Here is an 18,173-nt window from a genome sequence, read left to right as displayed (position 1 = left end):
GTTATCAGAGACTTTCAGTGTCTTACTAAAAAATAATGTAAACTGTTTCCTTATGTATGTCACATCTGGAATATTGATTTTGGGGGTTGATAATGAGATTTTTAATAGATATGGGAGAAGAAGCATTCAAAAGAGCAGAATTATTGAAAGGATGTCTCGGTACCTTGCAATACAAAGATATAGAAACTCAGACACAGGGAGAATGGTCCTTAGCATGTCATCACACGATTTGTAACAATAAAGATTGAAGTGGTTTCTGTTTTGATTTTAAAAATCTCCAGTTTTATTACATTTTGCAAATCCAAAATAGGAGCTGATGATTAGCTTTAATTTTTGTCTAAGTAGCCAGTTAGAAAGAGTTTAAAAATGCTTATATTATTACTTGATTCAATTTTAGATAAAAATAAGTACTTTAAGGTGGTTTAGGTGGTAAAATCATTATTTGGTCTTCCTTGCACTATGGTTGGAGTTGAGTAAATTTTTTTGGCTATTTAAATTATTATTTATTGCTGTATAGAATAAAAATGAGACATAATTTTGCTTCTGCCACCATTTTGATTAACTCCTTTGCATTCAGGATTGGTAGATTTGTGAGGTCTGTCTTTGCAACTTTAAGGAATAAATCACTTACCTAGAAAATTCTCTTCCTTCAGAGGAACCTTTTCAAATTTTATGAAATTGTTAACTTGTCAGCCTCATCTCTTAAGGAAACTTCAGAGAAGTACCCAAGGCAGTTATTGCTTTCAAACTACAATAATCTAACAAAAAAGCAAAAAGTTCAATTGTGCTTTCCTACCAGAATCAAATACGGTTAAAGCTCAACTGGTAAATCAGCTGCTGCTTTTTGCATTTTGATTGTGGTTAGAGGCAAAACTGAGTTTATATTGTGAATGTGCCTGCAGGACAAGACTGAGATTAACCAACAATAAAATGTTTGTTAACTAGAAGCAAGATCACAGGCAAATTTATCTTCAGGCTTTTGTTTCTGTTTTACTTGTGGAGAAAAAATTATCTGGGCTTTGAGGCCTTCTGCATCCCAGGAGCTCTTTTTGTAGAGCACACCTCAAAGGACACAATTCTCACTCAACAATTCTGCACAGTTTCTTCAGTGCCCTCATTGCTTCCTTTTCTAGCCCTGGTCTACTGACCCCAAAGTATTCCAGCTTGAGGAGTTCTGACTCACTGACCACTGGTCTGCAGTAATCCTTACCAGTGCCAGCTGGTTTATGCCATCTGTTATCTTAGACTGCTTGTTTTCCTCCTCGACCACTCACTTTTTGGCTATCTCCAGTCTAATGGAGCTTCACAGATGTAATAAGAAGTGTTACTCTTGCAGTAACACAGTGATGCTTTGCAGAAGTTGTCTCTATTCTGTGTGTGCTGCCATGGAAAGGGTCTGAGAAGTGCATCTAGCCCTGGAGAGGTCCTGCACAGACAGTGCACTGCCCAAATTACTAGCAGCTACAAAGAAACAACTCCATTTAGCGTAATTCTGACAGGTCACAACAGCAGGAAATTCTCCTTTTTCTTTGCTTTTCTATTTACATACAATGTATTAAAGATGATATGCAAGAATGATGCAGAACATGCTGACATCAGTTATTGAATAATTGCCTTTTTTATGAGAAGTGGAAAAATTATTTGCCTGATATGCAACTGTAAGATGCTAGTTGGTTGTCTACATAATTCAGTATCACGTTAAAATCACATTTCATATTATGAATACTGGTCTACTATTTTAAAGGCATCAGATAGAAATAATGATGAGCAATTAATTAGCACCTTGCAGCTTCAGATGGCAAATTATGGTCCAGACACTCCTTTGCAATTAGTGCATTTTTCCTGTCTTTGTAAGGAAAGTCTGACACAGAGTGGTGAAAGGAAGGCTTTTGGATTTGTTATTTGGGAAGGAAGGGGTGGTGCAACTTCACTGTGCTTTGGTAATTGTGACAAAAAAAACCTCTTAAAACTTTTTTCTTTTCTGCCATTTTTCCCCCAAGCCAGCCATCAAGAAATGGCCAATCCATTACCCGTGGTAGCCCAGGAAGATTTGGAAAGCTTTACCTTGACCAGGACAGGCTCCGGCTTTGCACTCAAAGCCTTTCATATCTCCTGGAACACTCCTATCTCTGTGAAGCTGCTGACCAGCCAGGACACTACAGACAGGTATGGGTCTTATCTGCCCAACCCACCACACAGGTGGGCAGCACAGACCTGCAGAGCTGGCACCAGAACAAATCCTGGCATATCTAGGAGCACCTGATCCCAAAGCACATCTCCATTCCTGAAATGGAGAAATCTGACCAGCCAAGAGGCAGCTTGGAGGCAATTTTACTGACAAACAAGCTCTATGTTTTTTTACAATTTTTTATAAAGTAGAGATTAATCCTGAAGTCAGTAATTAATCTACAATAATAATGTCTACAAACCTGGATCAATAATACCAGTGTGCTAAGGTGTTATTTCTCTAGAGGTCCTTGAAGAGACCTCAGTTGAATTTAATCTAAACCAGCATGCAAAGATGAGAGCAGGGAAATGGCAGGAGGGAAGGTAATGGCCAGGGTTACACAGCAGTGAGATGTGCATGGAGAGCATGGAGCACATCATTTCCTTGCAAATGTGAATGTCACTAATAGCAAAAGAATACAAGTTATTTGGAACAATAAAGGTCAATCTTTGTTTTATTCTTTATCTAACTTCTCATATACTCCAGCTTTTTCCTACCTTTACACTTCAGTCCTGCTTCAAACTATGCTCTTATGTTCATATTAAAGCATCCAGAGGTCTTTGGTTCTATATTAGAAAAAATACACTACATGGCTGCTTCATGTTCTTACAATTGTTTGGAAGATTATATGATATTGGATTTACTGGTAAAATAACACTAGCTTGTGCTTAACCATAGGGTTCTCTCTCATTTCCACATCCTACACTCTCATCTCCTGCTGAAGTTCTCTTCAGTCTAACTTTTGTTTTTTTTTACAGGGAGTGGAAGTTTCTACTTCAGGATATAGCAAGTGTCAGACACTATGAGTCTGAACATCTCCTGCCTTTCCTTGGGATTTACCAGTGCCATGGACTTGTGGGGATAGTGACTGAATGGATGAACAATGGATCCCTCCACTCCCTCATCCATGAGGTAGATAAAAGATGTCATCTTTGAGGTGATAAAATTAATTACAAGATCAAAGAACAAACAGCATGTAAATTATGGACAGTAGTCCATATCTGTTCCATAACAGTTTCCAATCTGTTCTTCATTTTCTGCATTTTGCTTCTGTATTGTGGTTCTGTTTGTTGTCAAATGAAAATGGGAATAGCAACAACTTCACAGTACCAAAACCTGTATTTTGTGTTACTTAGCATCAGCTGTACCCAGAGCTTCCCTTTCCCTTACTCATAAGGATCCTGTCGGATGTGGCTGAAGGGCTGCATCATCTTCACAGCCTCGAAGCTGCTCTCTGCCACGGCAGCCTGAAACCTTCCAATGTGCTTTTGGATGTGCAGTACAGAGCCAAGGTAGGAGCTTCTACTTTTAGTCCATTAACACAGAATCCAGTGATTGTCCTACTGTTGCATATATTGATTTTAATAGTTAAAATTTGATAGCAAGACTTGTTTTATTGTTACTAAAATTATTTTTGCTTGCATTTCCATAGATATCAGATTATGGCCTAACCAATTGGAGGAAACAGCAACTGAGGTCAGACCTGCAGAATTGCCAGCAGAGAAACTGCCAGGATTTAGTGTATCTTCCTCCTGAAATACTTGAAGGAGGCCTCCCTTCCCAGAAAGGTGATATTTACAGGTGAATGGAGTTTGTAAGGACACATCATACCTAGTCCATGCTGCACTCTACAATGCTGCCAAAACACTTATCTTCAAAGACATGATGGTAAAAATGCCAGACATACATAATGCAGTAGGACAGTATGGCATGACGCCAACTACAGCAGTGAATTAGATTCTAAATTCCCATATTTGGTGAATCAGATACCAAGATTAAGAACTGTTCTCAAAGTCAGTCATATAAATATTTATATAATGGGCCTAAATGTTTTAAAAGTGTAACAGCTGCCAAAACTTTCAACTATATTTAGAAGACTCATAACTGCTTTACATAGTTTATAAGTGTGAACTGTTGTTGGCTTTAGTTTCAGAAAGAATTGTTTATGCCTAGATCAGGCCAGGTAAAAATAAGACCTTTCCCTCAACAGTGTCCCATTAAGATCCTGTGAAATCACTGCTGGGATAGGTTGCTGAGATACTGAAGCATCTGTACTTTTTAACAAAGTGATTTTTACCAAGGAGGGAGATTGCTCTCTGCCACATGTCCCTTTTGGGAATGTTACATGCATTGTGGCTGCCTCAATAAATGAGAGGACCTCAAGGTGCCACTGGTCTGGATGAACACACACTGTCATGGCCAGCACTCAGAGCTGTTGACTAATATTTTAGATAACTTCTAAGAAGACCACTCTTCTGATTTCTGAGCTTTTGTGAAACCTACAAATTTAAAAACCTCCTTTATTGTCATACAGGCAGGCTCTAAGATGAGTCAAATAATACATACACTTGAGGAGACCTATAAATGACTAACCTCATGTTGTTCACTAGCGCAAGTTTTGCAGAGGAAGAGTGAAGCCTTGCTTTCAGGTAGCATAAATAATTTTCCAAAATTGCATTCATATATATTATTTAATGTATACCTTTATTATATAATACATTATATTGTAATATGCTGAGATGTGACTCAGATGCATGAGATACATGTGAGATACATGTGCATCTATACAGTGATGCAACAAAGCAAAAAATTGTGTCATACATGAAATACAAAGTGCATTTAAGTTACATGTATGTCCACATTACATTAATACTTTCCAGATTCTTATGTGAAAGTAAGGCAGAAGAGGAGGCTCTTTTAACCACTGTAAACTGTAATCACTACAGCAAGATATATAAAGAGCAGATAGGTTTATCCTAGAACTTCCTCTTCCCCTTTTGATTGCTTTATTTCTGACTTATCTGTAGACTGTTTTTTCTCATCCAGCAGCCTCCCCTTTTGTGCCTCTGATTACTGATCTTTTTTATAGCACTGTATTTTACAGCATCTGAATTGTGGGTTATATGTATAGATCTATGATCCCACTGCAATTACTCCTAGGATGTTGGAAAAGGAAGAAGGTATTTGGAGCCCCATCAAAATTTGCTGAAGAAAATAGAAACACAGTGCATCAGAACCAAGCTTTTGTACATTAACTGATGTTCTTGTTGGTACCTGCTGAAAAGTCCAGTTGATATTGAAAATACCCGAAAATAAAACAATAATGATAGAGAAGGGAGAACAGAAGCTTCCAAAATTCACAAGATCAAAGAGATAAGGCAGTAACCTGAAATGTAATTCCAACTGAACCTATATTTAAACAATAAAATCCCCTCAACTTAATTATTTTATAAGATATTTTATAATTGAAAACTGAAAAAAGGTCTCATTGAAGTAGAAAAGACTTGGATAGACTTTGTCTTGAAAAACTCCTTTCTCTTAAAACTTGCTTTTGAAACTGAGAACATAGATTCAGATTGCAAACTAATGATGGTCTTTCACTGTTTTGTTGTTTTTTGGGGTTTTTTCAGTTTTGGAATCCTGTGTTGGGAGAGCCTCAGCAGACGGAAACCTTTTGAAGGTATTTATTTTTCATATCAGACTTTGTGCTGTCCACATCTTGTTCACAAATTTGCTTATTGTAGTGAAATTATGATACAAACAATCTTTTCAGATGTCCCTTTGCCTTCTCTTACTGTTACAGCACAAAGCTCTACATTAGAGGATGTAAATACTACAATTCCTGACCAAATCCTAAATGTTTCCTAAGAAGCTGCTCTTTCTGAAGGGAAAAGGCAGAGCTTCTTTCCCCACTAGTATCATCAGTCTGTGCTTGCTGAAGCACTGCCACTGAGTTCGGCTTTTTCCATGGACCATCAGTGAGAAGGAATATAACTTTATATTTGTCAGCTGCAATTTTAAAATCAGTGACAAGTAGCTAATTGAATGAGCAGAATACTCATATTTACAGTTCCTGTGAGTTTCAAATACCAATCCAGAAATGTCAGTTCATGATGAATTATATTATATATTATATGAATATAATATATGAAATATATTATATTAATGAAGCAGTGAATCTTGCTTTCTTAGATGAAAGTGCGAGCAGTTTTAGAGAACTTAGTTTGCAAAGCATTATATAATAATTGTCACTGTCTAGGAACAATCCCTGTTTCATGGAAGAGGAGATCAGTAAGGGCTTCTTTGCTATGGGCTTCATTCTGCATAGCAAAACTGATTGAAGGACTCCTGTATTTTACAGACTGAGGACCCTCCAAAAAATACTGCATGGAATAATATCTAAATGCCCATACAGCTTATGGCTGCCATCTTGAGGCTGCTCAAAGTAGATTTTGTTTTTTTTTACAATTCTTTTGTTCTGTTCTCACAATGGAAGTATAAAGTTTTATATAAAACTCTGCTTAAAATAATAGCATGTATTCCTGAGGAATCTGTGCATGTGTTTACAGTACAATTTACATTTGTGACTCAGTATTGGACAGAGTTCTTTATCCTGAAAGGTCCTGTTGCAATAAGCAGCTATAACTACTGTTAAAGGCTAGCATCTCTACTTACAAGAGCATTAATATATTTTTCCTTTGAAAAAAGCAGTCTTTGTTTTAAAATACACAATATGACTTGCATTGGATGTCATTTTAAGAGGTCTTTAATATTTTTTGGAAATGATATTTTCTTTTAAATTGTAGGTCAAACAGCCCTGCTTGATGTTTTGAGAGCAATCTGCAGGAGTTTGCGGCCAGGCATTTCAGAAAAGTTCATACCAAGTAATTTGCCTGAGAGGAACAGACTGTTGCACCTCATTGCTCTGTGCTGGCACCAAGAACCAGATTATAGACCACATACTGCAGGTAACATTCAGGATTTCTTTCTGTGCAAGATCTGTAATGGAGGCAGTCTTTATAGGAACATTCCTCTAGCACTCTGAACAACTGAAGTGGAAATGGTCTTTAGATCATCGGACTACCTTTGAGGTTTCCTCCAAATGAAGCTTCCTACCAGAAATTGATTTATTTGTCTCCAAAATTTTGTTTACTATAAAGTAAAGTATAAGGTGGAAGTTGTATTAAACTTATTTCCTCTAGTTTATCTTTTTTCTTAATATAATAGTAAAGTTAGTGGCAATATGATGATGCCTAAATGTATACATGGTTTCATACACATTGTGGTATTTAAAATGCTTTATTACCCCTGCAGAATGTGTACATCTTCTAAATGGAGTTTTGAGTAGTATAAATAAGGAAGTAATTTCTGCAGCAATCTACAGTGTGATGGATGCAAAGGTCAGTGCAAAATGTCTTGTTCTCCTACAACATTATTTGATTCATTCAATTGCAATCTTTCTGACACAACAGTGAAGGTTTTGTCTTGATTGTTTTACTGGTCATGCCAGAGAGCTGGAGAGTGCCCTTTGGCACTTCAGGTTCATTCAGAAATTGTAGAATATATATTGTGAGGTTCTCTAGAATATTAGGCAATTGCTACCTACATTTTAAAAATACAGCTTCTTTCTAGTCACCACCTGGAGTCAGACTGGCAAACCCATGTGAGTGAGAACAAAAATCAGCTCAAGTACTGCAGATTAGAACTAAAACCAAGGACAGTTTTTTGTATTACTGGGTAGAAACCATTTAGTTCAAAACCTGAGCAGAGCTGGTACCTGTGGTAGCGAAACCAGTAACAGCACTGCGCTGTACCCTTCACTGCTTCTAAATTGCCAGGCTTTCAGGACAAGACACTGCTCATCCCAGGGTCTCAGGGCTCTCTAATACCACAGGAGGGGGTGGGGAGCAGCCAGCAACCGAGGGGATGGAGCAGATATGGAGCACATACCTGCTTACACTGCCATGGGAACTCTGGCACAGATGTGACAGCCACAAACAGAGCTGCACCCTCGCTGGTTAACGTAGGCACTGAGGGAAAACAGTGACACATGTTTTGGCCCTTGGACAAGGACTCTGACTCTAGCTGGAGTTACAGGACCCATGCTGTGTTGTTGATTTCATTAGTGTGTATTGTGTATGTTGATGCATGTGGGACTATTTCTATATGTTGCAATCACACTCTGGGCTCACAGAACAGCCTTGATCAATGTTTTAATAGGTGGCATAGGTAGAGTCAAAGTAATTTTTACTACTGTTGAAGTTTATTTAAGATAGTACTGCCAAATATTCCATAATTTAATGCTTCACTCTCCCTTGAGCAATGTTTTATTTTTGAATTTTTTAGATTGGGAAGGTTTATTTTATTAGCGAATATTATTTATTGTTCAAACGCTGATAAGTCAAAAATTACTCTGAAAATGAAACTGAAGTTTCTGGGAAATTGATTCACAACTATTGAAGTATAAAATCTAAAAAAATAGTTTGACAAATGTGCTGTGGATGTACAAATTGGAAACAAGTTACAAGTATTGACACATCCTTACTGCAGACAGTTTGGCACACTGAACACAGGACGGCCATGCTGTTTGGCTACTTAAAGGCAAACATGTTCTAGCTAGCCCAGTCTCTCTCAATACAAGCTTATTTCCACTTTCCCCTGCATGATTCAACACTGGGTTTTAAAATAAATGTGAAACACTGGAAAGAGTATCTGGGTAGAATTTTGTCAGGTTCTATGCCCATTCACTCTGTGCTCTTCATAGAGTGTACCTTACAGTATAATATATGTTGCCAGTAGAAGTTATATTACTATAAATTGTTGCTCCTGACAGCTGGGAGTGGCACAAACCACAGCTACACTGACTGCAGTTACTGTGGCTTTCTTCTTCCAGGAGAGAGCGCTTAATGCATGCAAAGGCTCAGAGACCTACACACTGCAGAGAGGCACGTGCAATTCAGAGGTGAGTTCGTGGCACAGGAGTCTCCGGAGTACTTCATCAGCTGCTTATTCCTCCTGACAGCCCTTACACTGTGTAATGCAAACACTTGGGCAAAATGTTCCTAGCCAGGATAACTCCTTCCAACAAACCCCACTGTTTTACCTTGCTCCAAGCAGCTCACTCTGACATTGCTCTTGCAAAAACAACCTCCTCCTCTTAGGGTTTGTTTTGAACCTCTCCTGTTTAGAAAAGGTTTTGGAACAAAAGTTTCCAAGAAGATAACTCTTCTCTATTTTGATCTCTTTCAGATCATCTGTCCACAAAAAGACAACCGCTTAATCAGCAAGAAAATTCCTCTTGTAGTGCCAAGCTTGTCAACTGTTCTACTTGATAGCAGCGCAAATACAGCAGGAAGAGATAATATTGAGATGGATGTGTCAAGTACTACCCCACAGAATGCAACAACCAAAGGTCATTGTCTTGAATTATATTCAGCTCCAGCTGTTACAAGAAAAGGACAAATATTACTAGTTGTTCCATATAGAAATGTACTTTTTCATGTAAAATTGTCGCTTCTCAGAGTAAAGCTGTGCTCTCTACTGGTATCATCTGAAGCACGAGTTCACTGCAGGAAACCAAAGACACCACAAATCTTTCCACTTAGATATATAGATCAAGAAAAAAACCCCAAAAAACCAACTTTTTTTTAGAATACTGAGCTGTAAATGTAGAGCTGCCTTTCTCTCACACATCAAATATTGCCTGTTGCTTTTGAGAGAACAAATGCCTTCTGGGAATCATGCTGCTTTGTGCCACCAGGAATAACTGCTTTTTTTTTGTAATCTGCTAAGGAATGGAGATATGTTTTAAAAAGGTGATGTTGCCAGGAACATATGATTAATTCCTGATAATTACTGTTCTTATATAGATAACTTTCTTTACCTTTCCAATGTGGATTTATCCAAAGTATTTAAATTTCTGTCACGAAGAGATAGCCTGTATTTCTCATGCCCTCAGGTACAAAAACTGAGTCATAAGAAGTCAGTTCACCTGTAGCAACATCTGCGTTTCCAAGCACTTCAGTTCTGATCAATAACCATCAGACTTAGTGACAGAATAAAATGTTCCATAACTTCAATAACAAATTCCTACAGACAGCCTGGAAAAGCCAGATGTGTGTAGTAATATATGCCAAAGTTTTCCTAGGAATAATGATGTATTAACAGGAGCCAAAGTAATCTCAAATCAGTTTTCAGGTCCTGTGTGCTTTTGTGGCTGACATATGTGTAATGTTTTCTTGTTGTTCAATTCAAAAGTCTAATCTTGCTCATCTTAAACTTCTTCTAGATCACCTAGGCTCTGAGAGAAGAAAATCAAGCTCCTTTTGCACAAATCCTTCATCTGTTCCAACTGCAGGCAAAGAGAGCAGTCAGCATAACTCCCCAGCACTGGCTCTTCAGCACAGACCACAACCAATGCACCTTGGACAAGCAGTGACAGGTAAGGCACCATTGCCACTTTGAGCTGGCAGTACTCACCTTGGCCAGATCTTAGTGATTCAATTGTTTAAAACTTGGAGGAAACAGATATTTGTAAATGCTGTGCACATTTTCAGGTATTCAGAGTAATAACTGATTCTAACTTGATACAAATGTCTCTCTATTTGTGTATAGCTGCTCCTCTGTTTTCAGAAGTTCAGGCACTGACCACTGAGAACATTGGCTTGTTCTTTGCTTTCAGGGCCACAGTGCGGCTAAGAACAGTTCTGAAAAGACCCTAATAAAATATAGCACAAATTGAATGTGAAATACATTAGTTGTTTAGGTCTGGAATATTCTTTTGCAATCATAAGCTCTGTATTGCCTACCTCTGCAAAAGTAGCTATTGACTACAGAAACAGGTGACAGGGGACCCTTCATCCCCTCACATCTTCATCCCCTTACATGCAGAACAGAGGCAGAAAGGGTCAGCTTTTGATTTGTGAAGACTCTTTGACTGTGGGTGAAGCTTTCTGAGGTTTTTATGCTAACTTTTTGCAAACTGGCCTAGAACATTTCTCAGCCTAGCTGGCTGTCCTTCTCCATGGCAATTTACTTGAGTGATGACATAATTTCTGGATAAATCAACAGACTAGACCGTGCAGGAAAAGTTCATCCCAGAACTCTCCTGGCAACACTCAGAAATCAGAATGACAGAAGCATGCTCTCCAAAGCAACATGACTTTTGGTTATTAATTTTCTCTTGGTGTATGCTATTTACTGTATACTAAAAACCCTAATGTCTGCACTGGGTATTCTAATCATCTCATTAAAAGGGGCAGAACCCAAAACTCTCAACCATTTTATCAAGAGTATTACTTCTGGTATTAGTTTGGCTTTGACCTATATTCATTTTCCCAGTTTCATGCTACATGTTTCAAACTCTCCTGCTACCCTGAAGTACCTGTTAGTTGTCCTTCCACCTTTATAGGAAAAAGTTTTCTCCTCTGTGTCCAGCCAAGGTGCTTTGCATAAAGTCAAATACAGATGCTAGATGAATAGAGCAAGACCTGAAAATTTTCTCCCCTCACACAATCTGAGCACCTAGAGGTTTAGAAACACCTATTTGCTGTAATCTGGTCTTCATGAGTTTCAAACATGAGATGAAAATACTTTTGGACTAGTTTCAAACATAGAATGCAAACAAACTAACTCCTCCTCCTTCCTTCCTCTACTGAGTTTATATTTCTGGTGTTGATGCTATCACTTGCTAACAATTTCTGGATGAAAAAAGCACTTGGTTTATCTTATTTTGTTTTCCTTTTCACTCAAGGTCCTTGCAGCAAAGGAAACTGCTGTCAAATCCTTGCCTGCCAGAGACAGAGCATACTGAAGTGCATGACAGAGGGACGCCTCAACCACATCCTGGACGTGCTGCGCTCGCAGCAGATGCTGTCCCGCGTGGATTATGAAAGCATCACCGCCTGCCCCACGCTGACCGGCCGCGCTCGGGCACTGCTGGACACTTGCCTTTGCCTCGGGGAGAGGGCAGCACAAGCTGTAGTGACTGCACTTTCAGTGAACAAATGTAGTCCTCTGGGACAAGTCATTCATGCCCAGACTGCCCTTCCAAGGTAAACAGGCTGTTGTTACTGATTCTTTCACAGTCTGTTTACGCATCTGAGCTCTAGTAATTTGTGATGGTGAAGATTCATGTTGGTGTCTCGCAACCCATTGACCAAAGGCAATTCTTCCTACAGCCCATTATTTGAGTACTGTAGTGAAAAAAGCTAACTGGATTAAAAGGTCAAGACAGCTGCTGCCAACAGAAATTGCCAAGACTGGTATAACAAATCCTGATTTGGACATCAGAGATGGGAAAAGTGCAATATGTGCCAGAGCAAACAGAGTTCAAGTGAGATGACACCTTATTTCCTTGATATTTTTTTTTTGGGGGGGAGGAAAATGAATAATGACTTTTTGGAGGTCACACTATGGAAGAATGGCTATTTATAAATACTTCCAAATAAGGATAATGAACAACAGAATACTGGATGAGGAGAAAACATTTACTGCCTTTCACTGCACTCATACCTGAGCAAGCTGTTACAGTGAAAGTCTTCAGAGAATCAAGAACTATTCCTTCAGAATGGCCTTAAGTAAGACTTGGAAATTTTATATTATGCATATAAATTACTTCATTTTCCTCCCAAATGGTCATATGAAGATGCATCAGTACTTTGGAGATGTGGGACTTGGAGTACTCATTAAATGGAAAAACATTAATACTTTACATCCCTGTATCTCCCTAAATATGTCTGCAGCTCAAATGTAAAATTAAACCAGGCAGAAGAGGTGCCAAGCTGATAATTTTGAAGTGGTGGTTCTGCTGAACTGTTGTTATGGTTGTACTCTAATGGGAGACAGCCTGGGAATACTGGGAGGTTTTCTTGCTCTGGCCTGGACTCACCCACGGTCACAGATTCCTGCTGCTGCTTGAACTCATCCTCATCCAAAGGGTCATGGACCCTTTGCCTTGAGTTCACATGGAGTTCCAGGCTGTCCAGTACAGCAGCACAGAAACACTGCTGTTATCAGAATGTTCCCAGGCACAGTGGAGGAAGATAAGTGGTGCAAAAGGCAGTGAAAACAACCTGGCCACTAAAAAGCACCAGACAATTGTGTACAGAAGGCAAACAAGTCCCATGGCAAGCACAGGAGTCTGTCAACAGATCAACAGCAACAGCAGCTACAAATGTGATCCAGCACATTCCAGTAAAATCTGTTGTTACCTTGAACCCTTCAAGCCTCACATTGGATGCTGAAAAGAACATTTGTCCCAGCAGACAACTATGCTCCACAACAGTAGAGTGAGAAAATGTGTTGGCTGAGAGCCAGACAATTTAACAGGTAAAGCAAAAGCTGCACACAAACAAAGGAACGCGTGGAATTAATTCACCACTTGCCAAGGGAAGGCGGTTGTCCAGCCATCTCCAGGGAAGCAGGGCTCCATCCCATGTAATGGTTACTTAAGAAGCTAAATGCTATCATTCCAAATGTCCTCCCCTTCCTCCTCTAGCTCAGCTTGATGCCACATGGTCTGGAGTATCCCTTTGGCCAGCTGTGGTCAGTTGTCCCAGCTCCTGCACCCGCAGCTCCTTGTGCACCCCCAGCCTCCTGCTTGGTGTGGTGAGGGGCAGAAAGGACTTGGCTCCGTGTGAGCTCTGCCCAGCAATAACCAAACATCCCTGAATTGTCAATGCTGTTTTCAGTGCAAATTCAAAATACAGCTCCAGACTAGCTCCTATGGAGAAAATTAACTCTATCCCAGCAAAACCCAGCATAATTTGAAAGAGAAATAATAAGATTACTTTCTTCATAATGAAAATAATGATATAAGGTGCTGGGTTTTTAAAGGTCCAGTGAGGTTTCTTCAAGCTTCATGGCACCAGATTAATGTGAGAACTTTTTATACCATATACAGGTATTTCAAATGCAAAACCATGTTATTTATTTCCCTATGTTTCTTTTATTCTCTCTGCAGTTTCAAAGTTCTCATTGAATTCAGTCGTTTGGCTGATTGCAAATTCAGTAATTATGTGTTGTCTAGGCACAGTTAAGAAATAAGAAATGTGTTACATCAAAATTTCCAGCTACGATGCTGCTGGGAACATAAACTTTTTTTTTTTTTTTTTTTTTTACATAACTTTATTGAACTTTGAGACTGCCTTGAATTAAAATATTGTTACAATTAAAAGCAATGTCTATCAGAATATGTTGACAATAGTTTTGCTTATTAAAGCAGCTAAATATCTACTTCACAGTTGATTTTTTTTCACTTTAAATGGGAAATTTCAAGTATCTCTGCTAAAAAGGATGTCTTGCTTGTGAGGAAAGGAACTGCTGCCATGGTGTTTTACCTCTTTAGAAAGCATAAGATACTCAGTAAAACAGATAAACATTTGCCTGCGGAAAATAGTTACAGACCTTTAAAAGAGAAATTAGCAATTCTGTTGAAACCTAATAGCAGGTTTCAAAATCATTCCATTTAGTTGTTCTGCTGGACACTTTATACTCCTGTGAAAGATGTGCTGGCTGGCAGGCTATGCTGAATTTTTGTCATTGTGTTTTTGACACAGAAACAGTTTTGGCTCTTCTCAAGTAGGCAGCTGCTTCTAGAAAATATAATCTGATGCCAAATCTAAGCTTAGTCTTAACTGTTAATAGAAGAACTGGCATCAAAACAGTGGGAGCACAAGCTGTCTTGTGCTTTTCCAGTGTGGTGTTTTTGAAGGGATGGTACACATTTGTTGAAATGAAACTGTTGTTGATATAAAAAGTTTTGCTACCAAACTAAAACACAAACTAGACCTGGAACTAGCAGCATTTTTTCTCACCAAATATACATAGTCTCATAAGGCCTGTAGTGAGAGCTGTTAAAAATATCTCATGTTGATCACTGATATGAAATATCAAACTGCTGAAAACTTGCGGTATTTTGCTCCTGTCCAAGCTTGTTCATTAGCTAAGATTTCTATGGTCCTCACCTCTGTTTTCTGCAGTTATCTTGATATTACGAAACGATGTAGAATAAATGGCACTGAGCAGGAGTAAAGATAGAAGAATCAAACTGTTCTTTAGTATCTGTTGGAAGAAACAAGACTTGAATGTGAAGAACAACTGGAGTTGCAGGAAGGAAATATGAAACCTGGGTATCTCTAGAAAACAGCAAGGAGAATAATAAAACCAAGTCACTTCAGGACTGATCATATAAACTGATTATGCAGTTACTCAGAAAAGAATTAATAGACATTAAAATGACAAGCTATACAAATTTTATCAAGCTATTTAAATTTACTAAAGGAATGGTGAGTAGAGTAGGCAGATGTTTATTTTTCTGATGTACTGAAATCTAATTTTATTCTTGATTGCAACTGGTTGCAACTATCTTTTGCTGATTTGCAAAAAGATGACTGTCTCTTGCCCTTTGTCCTAACTATACCACACTTTTATCTGAGATGGGATGGTTTCTGCAGTGTAAGAATGTCTGCACTAGAATTTGTTTGAAGTTGATTTGTGGAAAATTAATCTGAGGTACTGGAATGAAATGTTTAAGAGATTAGTCCTTCCAGTAGAGAGCAAGGCAAACAAAGCTGTAAATACCATTCAAATATCATTACCAGTGCCTGTTAAAAACAGTCCCAGAGAACATCAGAGGAAGATAACAAGTGCATATTCATAAAATACTAATCTACAAAGTTTCAAAAAATGCATTAATGGACTGCTAACATATACAGAAGAATTTTACACCACATAAGTGGTCTAAAATGCACAAAACCTAAAGCACCAATGAAAACATGCTAAATGTCAAGGGTTCCTATTTTATTGTTTCAAGTCTGAATCCTACATAACCTTGTAAAGTTCTTATGCTTGCCCAGGCTTATTCACTTGAGCACCACATGTGAAGATTTTTATGGAAGGTTAAGTGCATAAATAAATACTTGTGGGCCTGGTATGTTAGGGAAGGACCCAAACATCATCAAGACAGGCACAGAAAATTGGGATTTCTTTATTGCTGTTTATTAATTTCAGAGCTATACAGCTATTAACTATGCTCTCCTCCAGTAATGCATACTGTCTCCAGGATTGCTGGGGTATTTTATGCCTCAGGAAATCTTGCCTTGCACTATATTCCCTTTCATTCTTTTCCTCCACCTTCACACAGCCGTGCCCGGCCCTCCGCCCCCCACCTTTGCAAAATACTTTACTGGTGCTTAAAAGGCCCTAGCACAGTTTGATTTTGTTCCTTTCCTAGAGAAGCAATTCCTTCATTGCCTGCCTGGAACTACATTCCCTTAACTGAGCACATGGTTGGCTTGACAGATGGTATGTCAGCTGAGTTAAACAAAACTCCTGGATTTTGAAGGTAAATCCACCATAAATTAAACTACCTGACAAGGTCTGAAAATAACATATTTAATGAATTAACTGGGTTACATTAAATTCAGCTCAGCTGCAAGAACATATTAATTGTAAGCATTTTGCTTAACCCCAGCAAAAGTGGTAGATCAGAAGCTTAAACATACTATTTCCAGTTCTTGTGCTGATATGATTTGTGATCAGTATTTTATTTCCTGCTTTAATTTCTCTTTGCCAAGAATACATGCCAAGTAATATTACAGAATCCTGTAGCCTCAAACTGCCATTTTCCTTGGGCTTTAAGAATGACCTTTCTTCTTTCAGAGAAGACATGCATCAGTTAAAGAACTTGGAGACTCCTTCAACCTGGATGATTTAGATGACAGTAATTTAGAATAAAAACTTCCCCTTAAAATGTGGTAACATGCCAAAGTATCTCAACACCTATGTCCAACTGCTGTGCTTGAACTTTCCACAAAGCAAAAGCAATATTCATACAAGCAGAAAGTGTGCCTGAATTTTACCCTTTCAGAAGTAACCTGGCTGTACTTTACAATGTTCTGTACAGTTAGTTCATTCTTTAGATACCAAGAAAAAGTGCCATATCAGTTAACAGAATGCCTGCTGACATTAAATTTGTTGTCCTTTGGCCAAAAAGGGCGCAAAGGTTTTTTTCCAGTTCATTAGAACATTACCTGGTGGGGGGAAAAAAATGAGAAAAATTACTAAGGAATACACCTGGAAAATACTAAAAAAAAACCAACTGTATGAGAATTTTGACCTTGTAACAGCTGCAAAATATTTTCCCAAGAAAGTTGTTTTTATGCCATGTCCATGTGCTGTGATAGGCTCGTGTCACAGAAGAGCAGGGAAGTGGAAGGAGAGCACGATGTGCTCACCTGTGTGCCGGGTGCCAAAGGAGCCCTTGTTTGCCATTCCCTGCAGGCAGTGCTGTAGCTGTCAGAGAACAGTGCTCAGCTCTGAGCATGGACTGAGGAGAGCCCAGATGAGAGGAAAGCTTGATAAGCAGTGAGGAAACCTCAGGCTAGGGACAAGCTGATAAAATTGTGGGTGTTTGGTCTAGCAAACAGGAGATGAAGGGCACACAAAAGAGTCTGGAGCGGAGGCACTGAACATGCAGTGAGGAAACAGAGTACCTGGTTTGTTCTTGGGCTTTGTCCTTCTGGAGTGGCTTTCAAGCAGGGGCTTAAAAAAGATTTATAGGCCATCATGAAGACAGACTCCTTCCCTATACCCAGAGAAATGAGCAATATTCATGGAACTTTCTTTTACCTGATCGAGAGTTCTTTAGTTGACAAAATTCATGCAAACAACAGTGATTTACTAAACCTTTTCCCTCAGCCTGTTCGGTTTATTTATGCAAGCTATAAACATTTGAAATGATTTAAGGGAAAAAATAACATGTTTTTGCTTGGAGCTAAAAACCATGGATATTTATAACTGCCCTGTAACTCAATCACTATTTATTCCACTAACACCCACCTGTGAAGGCATGGGTCTGTTATCAAGTCAGCTGTCGGGACAATGGAATAGAGATAACTTGAATTAAAGAGCCCTGGAAATTATTTCCACCCTTTACAGTGTTGCTATAAATTCTTAAAAGAAAAGAAGGCTCTCCTACAATTTTTGCTTCCCAGCAGATCATGGTTGGTCATCTTCTCTCAAATACAATGAAAATGTTTCCATTTTTATTAAAATGCAATCTTTATCCAGCAAGTTTTCTGTCCAGTCCATTAAATGTTTGCTGAGAGAGCTACTTCACATTCATGTATTTTCTTCCCTCTTTTCACATGAAGCCACAGGAACA

The 18,173-nt window shown here is 38.7% G+C and overlaps 1 protein-coding gene across 1 annotated transcript; it reads left to right on the top strand.

Moving 5' to 3' along the window:
• Positions 1 to 1,966: 1,966 nt before the first annotated feature.
• LOC137481225 (receptor-interacting serine/threonine-protein kinase 2-like) lies at positions 1,967 to 14,242 on the top strand. Its single transcript, XM_068202788.1, has 12 exons — positions 1,967 to 2,166; positions 2,986 to 3,139; positions 3,364 to 3,519; positions 3,660 to 3,808; positions 5,638 to 5,687; positions 6,814 to 6,975; positions 7,322 to 7,407; positions 8,901 to 8,969; positions 9,257 to 9,427; positions 10,301 to 10,448; positions 11,760 to 12,060; positions 12,187 to 14,242. Exons 1-12 carry the CDS (start codon positions 2,015 to 2,017, stop codon positions 12,218 to 12,220), a joined length of 1,632 nt encoding a protein of 543 aa, XP_068058889.1. The 5' UTR covers positions 1,967 to 2,014; the 3' UTR covers positions 12,221 to 14,242.
• The last annotated feature ends 3,931 nt before the right edge of the window (positions 14,243 to 18,173 follow it).

The sequence above is a fragment of the Anomalospiza imberbis genome, chromosome 12, assembly GCF_031753505.1.
Source record: "Anomalospiza imberbis isolate Cuckoo-Finch-1a 21T00152 chromosome 12, ASM3175350v1, whole genome shotgun sequence".
NCBI lineage: Eukaryota > Metazoa > Chordata > Aves > Passeriformes > Viduidae > Anomalospiza > Anomalospiza imberbis.
The sequence above is the reverse complement of the archived record's forward strand: the minus strand, read 5'-3'. Positions and strand labels throughout refer to the sequence as shown.